We start from the raw sequence: 12836 nt of genomic DNA, 5'->3' as shown, positions 1-12836 counted from the left end.
ATGACTGAGCTGAATAAATTAACACTAGTCTATAACGTTGACGTTGAACCAGAACCACCGGAATATTTTACATCAATATGGAAAGGGACTCACCTACAACTGATTATTAAATCAAATCGATATGAGATCCGGGAAGCAGATATTATAAGTATACTAACTGACATACTTTATAACACGAATCAAGTGGAAATGCTTACGCTTAGCGTACAAGGTCTAAGAAACCAGACCTTATCGCTGCAAAAATTGACGCAAACATTCTTCAAAAACTTCCCTGGGCTAAGACAGCTTGACTTAGCCGGAAATAATATGAAAATGTTGGACGCAAACATCTTTGTAACGCTAAAGCAATTGAGTTGTCTGAATTTGAGTCGTAATGAAATCCGGGAATTGCCCGAAAGTCTGTTTGCATATCAGCGTGAACTTTTCATACTGGATCTGAGCCACAATTTATTGACATATTTAAGGCCACACCTTTTCGATCACACTCCTTGGCTATGGCAGTTGAAACTTGGTGGAAATCACCTGCACGACACCACAAATCTTATGGAAAATCTGAAACCGTTGCATTATCTACATAGGCTAGACGTAAGCCAGAACCAACTGCAAACTAATTGGAGCAGCGAGACGTCCTTCAATAGAACGCCAAGGTTACTGACAAATTTTCTATACAACATGGATTCGGCTTTAGCCGACGTTCTTAATTATATTACCAAGTTCCAACCAGAGATGTACGAAGGTGGCAAGATTAACTCAACAGTAATCAATTTAAGTGGCAATCGTTTGCGCGAATTCTCTTTGGATTGGCTTGTACCTCCGAACATTACATGCCCTTTTGAAATCAACTTAGAGCACAATTTGATTGAAAACATTTTCGCTTTACAAAATTTCTCCAGTACGACTGCTAATTGTGCGCCCAAAATCAAAATAACTGGTAATCCGATCGTGTGCGATTGTAAATTGGTTTGGATTTACAGTGAAAACTATCGTTCGCTGCTCAATGGTTCACAGTGCGTTCAGACGTCAACCAAACTGATAAAAGATCTCGCGCAGCTGGAACATAATGAACTGTGTGACTGGGGACCAGTATTGTGCCCGATAAAATGCAATTGTTACACACAACTTGAATTCTTGCACATCAATTGCAAGGGTGCGGAACATATCGAACAGCTCCCACGCCCCGAGCAAGTTGGGCTCAAGAGTTCGATACTCGATATTAGCTATAACAATTTCATTGTATTGCCGCTAAACACCACCTTCGGCTATGCTAACGTTTCGCAACTCAACGCGTCGCACAATAAAATCACGAGCATTAATATCAGTCAACTGCCAACTAATTTGACGGTTTTGGATCTACGAAATAATCACTTAAAAACTTTGAGCAATGAATTTTTGCGTACATACATCAATGAGAGCACAAAACTACAATATCTCTATCTAAGTGAAAATCGTTGGATTTGCGACTGTTCCACGCAGCAATTGGTGTACACCATACGTACACATCGGACACTCATACCCGATGCCGACCAGTTACTCTGTGCTAATCTGCTGAACGATACACTCCTAATAGACAATGTGAGCGGGTTGTGTCCTACTCCTGTTAATGTTGAATATTATCAGTACTTGAATACAACTGTGATTAGTGTAGGGTTAACCATTATTATTTTACTTTGCATTATTGCACTCTTCTATAAATATAAATTAGAAGTGGAAGTCTGGTTATATAGCCACAACATATTGAGATTTTGCATTCGCGAATGTGAGCTGGATAAGCATAAAACGTTCGATGCGTTTATTTCATATGCACACCAGGATGCAGACTTCGTCAACCATACACTACTGCCGCAACTCGAACAGTGCGAACCACCATTTCGTGTATGCACACACGAACGCAATTGGCTGGCTGGCGCTTACATACCTGAACAAATCATCGAATCGGTGGAACAGTCGCGTCGGACGATCATTGTGCTCTCGCAGCACTTCATCGAGTCGGATTGGGCGCGCATGGAGTTTCGGACAGCGCATCAGTGCTCGTTGACCGAGGGTCGTGCGCGCATAATAATGATTAAATATGGTGAAATCACGAAAAGTGATTTATTGGATAGAGAACTAAGGGCATATTTGGATATGAATACTTATCTGGATTGGAAAGATGTCAGATTTTGGAGCAAATTACGCTACGCCATGCCACATAAAGTGGGTAGAGAGAGGAATTCCGATATGCTAAAAATTAACGGCAGGATGTATGTTATGGGACAAGTTGAGATGAATCGTTTGGGCGAAGAAATTGCTTAACAGTGTCACAGTTGGTTAGTGGTAAAGAAAGTTGGTTGCAGGATAGTAAGAATTTTCACAAATACATATACTTATATTTAAGAAAATACAAATATATTACCTTTATTTGCAGTTAGTTTTTGAAATCTTCCGATTCTTCTGTGACACAAAGTGTTGTTCAATATGTTGCTTTTATGAGAAAGATTGAAGATTGAGATAATCTTGGGCAACCTGCTTACCAACCAGTGATCATCGCATACACTCTTCAATCCCATTATATTATATATCTTGTAACTATTTAGTCTTTTTATACTCTCGCAACAATGTTGCTAACGAGAGTATTATAGTTTTGTTCACATAACGGTTGTTTGTAAGTCCTAAAACTAAAAGAGTCAGATATAGGGTTATATATACCAAAGTGATCAGGGCGACGAGTAGAGTCGAAATCCGGATGTCTGTCTGTCCGTCCGTCCGTCCGTGCAAGCTGTAACTTGAGTAAAAATTGAGATATCATGATGAAACTTGGTACACGTATTCCTTGGCTCCATAAGAAGGTTAAGTTCGAAGATGGGCGAAATCGGCCCACTGCCACGCCCACAAAATGGCGGAAACCGAAAACCTATAAAGTGTCATAACTAAGCCATAAATAAAGATATTAAAGTGATATTTGGCACAAAGGATCGCATTAGGGAGGGGCATATTTGGACGCAATTGTTTTGGAAAAGTGGGCGTGGCCCCGCCCCCTACTAAGTTTTTTGTACATATCTCGGAAACTACTATAGCTATGTCAACCAAAGTCTACAGAGTCGTTTTCTTCAGGGTATTTCCATATACAGTTCAAAAATGGAAGAAATCGGATAATTACCACGCCCACCTCCCATACAAAGGTTATGTTCAAAATCACTAAAAGTGCGTTAACCGACTAACAAAAAACGTCAGAAACACTAAATTTTACGGAAGAAGTGGCAGAAGGAAGCTGCACCCATGCATTTTTTAAAAATTGAAAATGGGCGTGGCGCCGCCCACTTATGGACCAAAAACCATATCTCAGGAGCTACTAGACCGATTTCAATGAAATTCGGTATATAATATTTTCTTAACGCCCTGATGACATGTACGAAATTATGAAATCTCGATTATCACTTTACCATGCGAGAGTGTAAAATGTTCGGTGACACCCGAACTTAGCCCTTCCTTACTTCTTTCCTGTATAATTAATTAAAAAGCTCACAATTATGTATAACTTTATATATATACAAAACTATTTACTACAAGTAAGGAAGGGCTAAGTTCGGGTGTCACCGAACATTTTATACTCTCGCATGGTAAAGTGATAATCGAGATTTCGTAATACGTCATTTACATATTTTTCAAATACCGTATTTTTGTAAAGTTGTATTCCGCTATCATCATTGGTTCCTAATGTATATACTCGTATTATACGGAGAAGGCATCAGATGGAATTCAAAATAGCGTTATATTGGAAAAAGGCGTGGTTGTGAACCGATTTCACCCATATTTCGTACATGTCATCAGGGTGTTAAGAAAATATTATATACCGAATTTCATTGAAATCGGTATAGTAGCTCCTGAGATATGGTTCTTGGTCCATAAGTGGGCGGCGCCACGCCCATTTTCAATTTTTAAAAAAAGCCTGGGTGCAGCTTCCTTCTGCCACTTCTTTCGTAAAATTTAGTGTTTCTGACGTTTTTTGTTAGTCGGTTAACGCACTTTTAGTGATTTTGAACATTACCTTTGTATGGGAGGTGGGCGTGGTTATTATCCGATTTCTTCCATTTTTGAACTGTATATGGAAATACCTGAAGAAAACGACTCTGTAGACTTTGGTTGACATAGCTATAGTAGTTTCCGAGATATGTACAAAAAACTTAGTAGGGGGCGGGGCCACGCCCACTTTTCCAAAACAATTGCGTCCAAATATGCCCCTCCCTAATGCGATCCTTTGTGCTAAATTTCACTTTAATACCTTTATTTATGGCTTAGTTATGACACTTGATAGGTTTTCGGTTTCCGCCATTTTGTGGGCGTGGCAGTTGGCCGATTTTGCCCATCTTCGAACTTAACCTTCCTATGGAGCCAAGGAATACGTGTACCAAGTTTCATCATGATATCTCAATTTTTACTCAAGTTGCAACTTGCACGGACGGACACAGACATCCGGATTTCAACTCTACTCGTCGCCCTTATCACTTTGGTATATATGACCCTATATCTGACTCTTTTAGTTTTAGGACTTACAAACAACCGTTATGTGAACAAAACTATAATACTCTCGTTAGCAACATTGATTGACATTGATATGATAAGCATCGATATGTTGCCTTGATTAGATTCTGACCAACAATCCTTCCGACAGTTTTACTAATTTCATGCGAGCATATGAACTGTGTGTGTATTAGCCATCAAAACTTTGAGTTAGAAAGATTTCGAGTTGTAGATTTTTTTATTAAAACATAAAATGTTTGAAAAAGCTGTAAAATATACACTGTGTTATTTATTTACTTCGCATATATGTAGTTTTTTTGCTGATGGATGTACATAAAATACATATAAATTCCGTAAGTTTTTGCTGAACATATATTTCTTGCTTGTTTGTTAAAAAGAGATTCCATTCTGTTTAGTGCTTTGTAGTGATCGTCAGTTGTATTAATACAAATCTTCATAGTTTTCCGTGACGTTGGAAGGCACATTCGTTGGGTCTGAAATATTCGGTTCCGCAATATCATCTGTTTTAAATCCGACTGAGCAATTATAATTGTCCACCTCAATATAATCTGGAATAGTAACAATTCAAGGGATAAATATGCGCGGCGAGTTCTTCGTGAGCAGCTGTTTACAAGGTGAGATTTCCCCGAAAAAATGCAGCTTAGAGAATCACGTGCTAATTTAAAAGTTCGATTTATGGAAGAAAATTTGTATTAAACTTGACTTCTATTGCCAATTCAATATATCTATCGCGCTATGAAGAACTTCGAGTTAAGGAAATTTGAGATATAGAACGATATTGCCGATTGAAGTTCGAGTTATAGAAAACTTCGGGGTATAGAAGTTCGAGGTTTGGAAGTTCAACTGTATTTTTATAAAAATCTTTGTTATCGTCTGCAATATAGTATCCTGAGCTTGAATAAGAATGCCAAAGCTTAAACCATTTTCAATACACTTGTGATCAGCCTAGGATGGAATAACCTTAAGTGTCTTCAGAGAATTTTGGTTTTTTCGATTTTGGTTCAGTTTTGGAGCACCATACGGTAGATTGTTCGACAGTCTCGATATATATTGACGTCTTGTCACCAATAATGTCGCTCTTGACAAAGTCGAGTTCTCAGCTACGTCGTCACATATCTGTTTTGCTACCTCTACTCAACGTCGCCTTTGCAAAAGATTATATTAATTAGGTACGCGTTAAACACTCACAAGCTTTATAGAAAAAATGTTAAACAAAATGGTAGAAGTCGAGCCATAAGAGATGTAGAGATATTCTGCCAACTCTCTGATACCAACACGATGATTTTCAAGCAGTGTTTCATTAACTTTCTCTGCTACTTGTGTTCGTGATGAAGTAGACACCAGTAAACTTTCAACATTATCCTTGATTTCATTGGAAACATAAAATTTCAAGCAGACTTGCTTTTAAATATTTTTTCATGGTAAAAATCGCAACACATACTTGTACTCCTACTCATTTTCATATGGAGATCAAACTTCACATGAATATAAAGAAAAGATTTTGCCATTATCCACAAAATTTCACCAGATGGTATACGAGTTCAAAAAATAGAGACGTCTAGACATAAAACTTCATTGTGTTTGGAGCAAAACACTTTGATGAGAAAAACAAATATTTTATTTCCTTAATAAAAGGTTGTCAAAAAAGTCTTGCGGCATATTTTACAGTACTACTACGATAAAGGCAAAAATGCATCTCAAGCCGCCAATAAAATTTGTGCAGTTTATGGACCCAAAACAGTTTCCATTTCCACCGCACAACGATGGTTTCAACGTTTTCGTTCTGGTGTAGAGGTGGTCGAAGATGCGCCACGCTCCGGAAGGCCTGTCGTCGAAAATTGCGATAAAATCGCTGAATTAGTCGAAAGAGACCGGCATAGTAGCAGCCGTAGCATTGGTCAAGAGCTGGGCATGAGTCATCAAAAATTCAGTTCAATTTCAATAAAAAAAAAAAAAAACAAAAATTCAATAAAAATACCGCAAGACTTTTTTGGCAACCCATTATGATATGTTAAACCTCATCTACTTTATAATTTTAAAGCAAAACGGCTTTAAAAATACTTTTTTGTATATTAATGAAAATTAAACGATGTAATATTGCCTGGATACAAGTTTACGATCAGCGCTCACGTATCTAATTTCTCACTAAATACTATACAAATTGTCCCAAGGGAATTAATAATTCCAAACAGTGCCACAGTATTACAAGTTATTACAAGAAAAGAGAAATCAAGAATCTCCAAAGAAGTACGACCATAAATATTTATGAGGAAGTGAGCAGGGAATACACACATACTTATACGATAATCTAAGCAGTCATATATAAAAACATAAACTATTAAATATAATACCATAGTCATAAGTAATAATGAAAACAAAGATAAGGGAAATGAAAAATGCCACGTGTTTTAATGGCTCACGTACGAGCGCGGTGACCCAAGACGCCGATGAAAACGGGGAGCTGTAGTTTCATGGAATACGAGGGAAATCAAGATGCAAGAAGATATACTATATATCTGTATTGTACATATAAAAACATATACATATGTGTGTACGCGTGTGCATTAATGCTTTTATTTAGCCATAAGTTGCATGCAATCTCTTAAGATACACACTGAGGCACCCTCTCATTTTTCAAACGCTAACATTTTTGGAGGCGTAGACGTGTCACACTCACGCCTGAGTGGTTGCAGCTAACGTCATTGTTGCCACTTCCAATGAAGTGTGACCATACACCCTCCCTCCGCCAGAACTAGCCTACTGCCGTGTTGCATGTACACTATACATTGTATGTATGGTATGTCGCTTGTGTTAGTCGATTAAATATTGTTGTCACTCGCTGCACATTATGATCGGTGCCGGCTATTACATGCACTGAACGCCAACGTTGCTCGCGGCATATCAACAACGCGCCACACCGCAATATGCAACAACTTACGAAATGCATGCGTGGAATGTATACTTTAGTGTTGAATTTATCTCTCCCGTCTCTGGCGTTTTATGAATTCATATTTTTTATGACTTCGTAGAAGGAAGCGCCGAATTTATTACCTTACAAATTTGTGTGTAATTACGATAAAGGCTATAAAATAAATTTCTACATTATAAGCATACAAACATATGTACATATATTACATATACACACAAACATATAGCCGCACCTTCTGCAGTTGCCACTCTTGTTGTTGCTTATACTATTTTCCGTAAAATTGAAGTAAATTTTGTATTTTTGGAATTTTATTACCGTTTCGTAGTTGTGTTTGTATGCCTGCTTTTGATAGTTTCAGTTTATGTATTGCACATGCGTTTCATTTTTATGACTATTTTGAGTTTTAATAATTTCGAAGCGGAGTGACACGTGGCGTCAGATTTCCTGATTTCAAACGCTATTTGCATAGACGTAAGTGTTGTCAGGTATACATTCGTATAAGTACACAGACGGGCTGAAAAGTTCAATTATATAATTTTATTTAATTTGTATACCAATTTTCATTGTTTTGTGACACAGTGAATGGGCAGTTTGCGTGCTCGTGCTACATACTTTGCGCACCCACTTTGGCCAGAATTTGCTCTTACTCAAATAGTCATGATATGTTTAGATGTTCCCCTACAGTATCAGCTTTTTATTCAACTAATTTTGAGATCAATTATAGTTATTTTGTTGATCTTTTTGAAGTCTTCATCTTGTCTGTTTTTCGAGACTAAAATATCACTTATGAGTTCAAAACAGATATACATTAATAGCGTAAAACCGCAGTTAAAAATTATTTTCGATTTAGTAAATCTATCTGAGTTCTACTTTAAACAGATCGAGTTTTTGTTTCTTATTCAATTCAATGATTTCAATGAACTAAAACAGTAATAAGTTTGGCGCTACACATAATTAAAATTAATCTATTTAGTACTAGATACTTATGCCTAAAACTATCGTCCATTAAAGAAATGTCTTCTGCTTATGTCTTGATATTATTTCAGTATAAATATTTCCAAAACACATAATTAAACTAATGATCATACATTGACAATTATTTTGCTCACTGTATCATTATTAATTTTATTTATTTGGAGTAAACACCGCCTACGAGGTTACAGCCGAGTTTACAACCTTGCGTCCGTTCTTTTTTCTTTTCGCTATCTGGCGTCAACTGGATATTCCAGGTATAGCCAGGTTTTCCAACGGAGTGGAGGTTTCCTCTTCCTCTGCTTTTCCCAGTTGGTACTGCGTCGAATACGCTCAGAGTTGGAGTGTTTTCATCCATTCGGACGAAATGACCTAGCCAGCGGAGCCGCTGTCTTAATTCGCTGAACTGTGTCAATACCGTCGTATATCTCGTTCAGTTAATCGTTCCATCGACTGCGTTATTCGCTGTTGCCAATGCGCAAATCTTTCGCAGAACTTTTCTCTCGAAAATTCGCAACGTCGACTCATCAGATGTTGTCATCGTCCAAGCCTCTGCACCATATCGTAGGACGGGAATAATTAATGACTTTTACAGTTTGGTTTTTGTTCATCGAGAGAGGACTTTACTTCTCAATTGCCTACTCAGTCCGAAGTAGCACCTGTTGGCAATAGATATTCTGCGTTGGATTTCGAGGCTGATGTTGTTGTTGGTCTTAAGGCTGGTTCCAAGATAAACACAGTAAAAAAATTTAAATCAATAATTAATTCGAGGCCAACGGTATGGTGCGTTTATCGAAAGTACTTTCAATCAATTGAATTTATGAATGTATAAGACTGTGATAGAGCGAACTGCTCACGTTCACGTTTTATTGGCATTAAAGGGAATTCTTGTCTACATAGCTTAAAATATTAAATATTCAAAAATAAGTGCCTAAAACAACTTTTTAAATTTCAAATTATGTCCCAAAAATAACTGAACTGTATATTTACAATCCAAAGAACCTAGGAAATAACATGACAGCTTGACACGACTCAATCGTAATCTGTCAAAAAAGGCTATTGAAAACCCTAAAAAAACCACCCGACATAATGTTTTGAAGTATTTTACATTGCGTGAGTATACAGTTTTAAAGTACTTCTCGTCTTAGCTCTTCCTTACCTTTTTTTGTTATACCCACTGACAAGTAATTTTTCACAGAATATTACAATTCAAAGTTTTAACCTAGACCACCGTCCATGCTTTAGAATTTTTGGTTTCTGGTATAATGAGGGTCAGTAAAAAAGAAAAAGATTCCTAGATATTTAAGCAAAAAAATTATGCTAATAAGTCAAATTTTACATATCGTTATTCAATTTTCTGAAGTAGAAAGGAAAAAATTAGTAACAAAATGGAGTAAATAGATATATCCAAGCAATTAATAACCTCAAGATATAAAGCAGGTAACCTGCATTGAATTTTTAAACAAATTTTGATTCTTATCGAAGCAATCTGTTACATTTTGCATATTGGTGTTACTTTTGACTTAGAAAACGATTTATTTATAAATATCTTTTATTTGAACTAATGGTTAGTAGAAAATATTTTCATCACATTTCGGTTTGCGAAACTAATTTGAAATGCAATACTAATGTGCAGTTTAATTAATAAGCTAGTGTCATATTCTGGAACGAGTTAACTACCGATTTTCATACGTCAACACATTTTGTTGACTGAAACAATTAGCAGGCAAATGTGCTAACGGCGACAAATTAACAAACTGTGATCATGATAGATAAATACAAGTTTTAGCAGTTATTTGCTTTGCTTATGGATGCTCGCTTTTTGAATATCTTCATTTATTTGAAATCAATAAATAAAATTAGTAGTGTTAAAGGGTTTGACACAACTATATTACAGCATTCTTCACACTTCGGTAGCTGTAACGGCTGACTGCCCATTGGGTTAGCAAACAAAACACTGAACTGCTGGAACTCGACTTCCTAGAGTCTCCATCCAATAAGGAAGACTTATAAATGAAATAGTTAATAAAAAAAATTGTTTTTGTAAGAACAGAGATATTGTACAGTGACAAGAAATGTTAATAAACGATTTCACACCAAAATTCAAATATTTGCGAAGTTTACGTAAACAAATGAGAAACTGAACTAAATAGTATCAGAAATACACATTCAATAATACATAAGCATTATTTGTTAAAAAAAAAAATTCGTTATGTCAAGTATGCACGATTTTGTTCGATAAGTTGTTGCCGTATTGAAGGTATTTTCTCTACTGGCAAAAAAACTGGGATAATCAATTTTCATAACCTTTTCTTGTGGCGACTTTTTCAAAATCATTTGCCATAGACGGAAGTAGAATCACTAACTAACAGAAGACAGTACAGACTGCAGATATGATGCATGTGAACTTCCCAACCAAGCTAACGGAGCTTCTAGCAAGTCACTGTCGATATACAGCCTGGCGCAAGACAGTTCCTCTCCTATTGGCCAATGCTGATTGCTTCTGAACTATTCCTTTATGGCGCCTAAACTTTTTGACAATATATAGGAAAGCAACTCATAGTAGATTACTTCCTGTCAGTCACACCAACATAAAAAACCCTTCCTGACCGTCAATCCGTTTGCACCGGCCCATCGCAATTCGCATGTGACCAATTTCGATTGATCTTGTCATAAGCCCCTCTTTATCATCAGTAACCATCCGCCAAAAAAATTAATCAATTTTGTTGCGATTCATTGTTGCGCAACCCCATATACATAAGTATATTCATCGCGAGATACTGAAAAAATAATAGTTTTCCTTTTACTACACAACTTATAGTAAAATTCGAAAAAAATCTCAAGAAATAAAATTCATCACCAGAATATGCCCGGTCAAAGTTCATATATTAAATATTCATGGACTTTGTGTCAAATTTTTCACTCAAGGCAACAAACTGAACCCTCTCGTACCTTTCAGGAATACATATGCTTATTGCATATATCGAGCCATTTGATCGGATTTTATAACTACACTTCCACTTGATTAATCTCACAGAATTCAGCTACTTTCACAAAAAAATGAAGTAAGTTGATCTTCATGGGGCCGACTGATTTGTCGGGTCTTGACTAGAGGTACACAAAGATACAAGCAAAATCATTTATGCTCATTGTAGTCTTACATTTTACATTCTGGAATAATTGATGCTCATTCATCGTTGGTATTCACATCGGTATGATCTCATTGCTCACATCGAGATTGGCGGCAAAACATTGGAGCAAATATCGGCAAGTGCGTTTAGAACCGTTGTTCTTTTCATGTTACTGTTTGTGGCCGCAGCCTCTAAGACCTTTTTTTCGGAACTATTTTTACTTATCTAGGAATGTTGGGAATATTTTTTTAGCTCATAAAACTAGCAAAATAATGTTCCTAAACCGTATACCACTTGTTTCATCAAACTTATAGTAAACAAGTTTCCTGTGTGGCATATGCAATCAACAACCTGCTTGCACGCGATTGCTTTCCGCCATCAACCGCCTTTAATGACCAGTGCCACCAACTGTTGGCCGCCTCATCGCATATTTACACTTCATGTAACGCCACAATTCGTCACGCATTCATGCGATATGCCGAATATTCGGAATTGCTATGAGTGCGTCGGAATGGTTTCAAATGCATACAAACATTTTTTCTGTGAACGAGAGCCGCTGCGCTAATGTTTACACTGTTGCACAAAACAACAGTTCTTGTTGTTGCTCAGTTGCACGTTGCACAATCGAAAAAACACGCCATATTCGCCACCGAGCTCTGAAAAATTAATAAAAAAATAGAAATGTTAAAAATTGTTACGTTCTCTCTGATAAATATTTGCATTGCCACCTCTGCCTCGTTATGGTTAACCAACGAGGTTGCTTTTGCCTTCAACACGTAATTCTAGTTGACGCACAGTGGGCAAGGCACGGGTAAAATGTGCTTAAATAAAACAACAAAAAGCGTTGACTTCGATTGCACCAAAACTATAAGACCCTTAACAAAAATAAAGAATTACATACAATAAGAATGTTGATGGCCACTCTTTGAATGGCGATCAGTGTGTGCCCAAAGTATGCGACCGAAGTCTGGCCGGCTTGCTGTTCGATGTCGTCGACGTAATCAAGGAAAGGTCTACTGACCTTGACAGTCCTTGGGCGGATAAAAATCCGGGTCCGTTCCTGTTACGTAGACCCGACTGTCGTGGAGACGGGTTCTTCTGATGTTCTTGCGATTCGGCTTCGCTTCAAGCAGCAGTAACTGCTTGGAGAGGAGTGTATTATGTGTTCCTGGACTGGAAGCATGCGGGATTGACTATGTAAGTATTATTATTATAAAAGATATCCTGTAATCGTTCGGAGTGCTGTGTTTTAAAACTACCGGAACTTCTTCGGCTGTGTTCATTAC

The 12836-nt window shown here is 37.1% G+C and overlaps 1 protein-coding gene across 1 annotated transcript; it reads left to right on the top strand.

Annotated features, from left to right (window-relative positions):
• On the top strand, window positions 1-2292 carry LOC126753685 (protein toll-like). The gene has a single exon (XM_050465361.1). The coding sequence runs from the start codon at window positions 1-3 to the stop codon at window positions 2290-2292; it is 2292 nt and encodes a 763-aa protein (XP_050321318.1).
• Window positions 2293-12836: the final 10544 nt, after the last annotated feature.

This window comes from Bactrocera neohumeralis, chromosome 3 (assembly GCF_024586455.1).
Source record: "Bactrocera neohumeralis isolate Rockhampton chromosome 3, APGP_CSIRO_Bneo_wtdbg2-racon-allhic-juicebox.fasta_v2, whole genome shotgun sequence".
NCBI lineage: Eukaryota > Metazoa > Arthropoda > Insecta > Diptera > Tephritidae > Bactrocera > Bactrocera neohumeralis.
Note: the sequence above shows the minus strand (reverse complement) of the source record. Positions and strands in the feature narration are given on the sequence as shown.

Bases quoted from the DNA above. Each gene is read 5' to 3' on its own strand.
- LOC126753685 (XM_050465361.1), top strand. From the start codon at position 1: ATGACTGAGCTGAATAAATTAACACTAGTCTATAACGTTGACGTTGAA.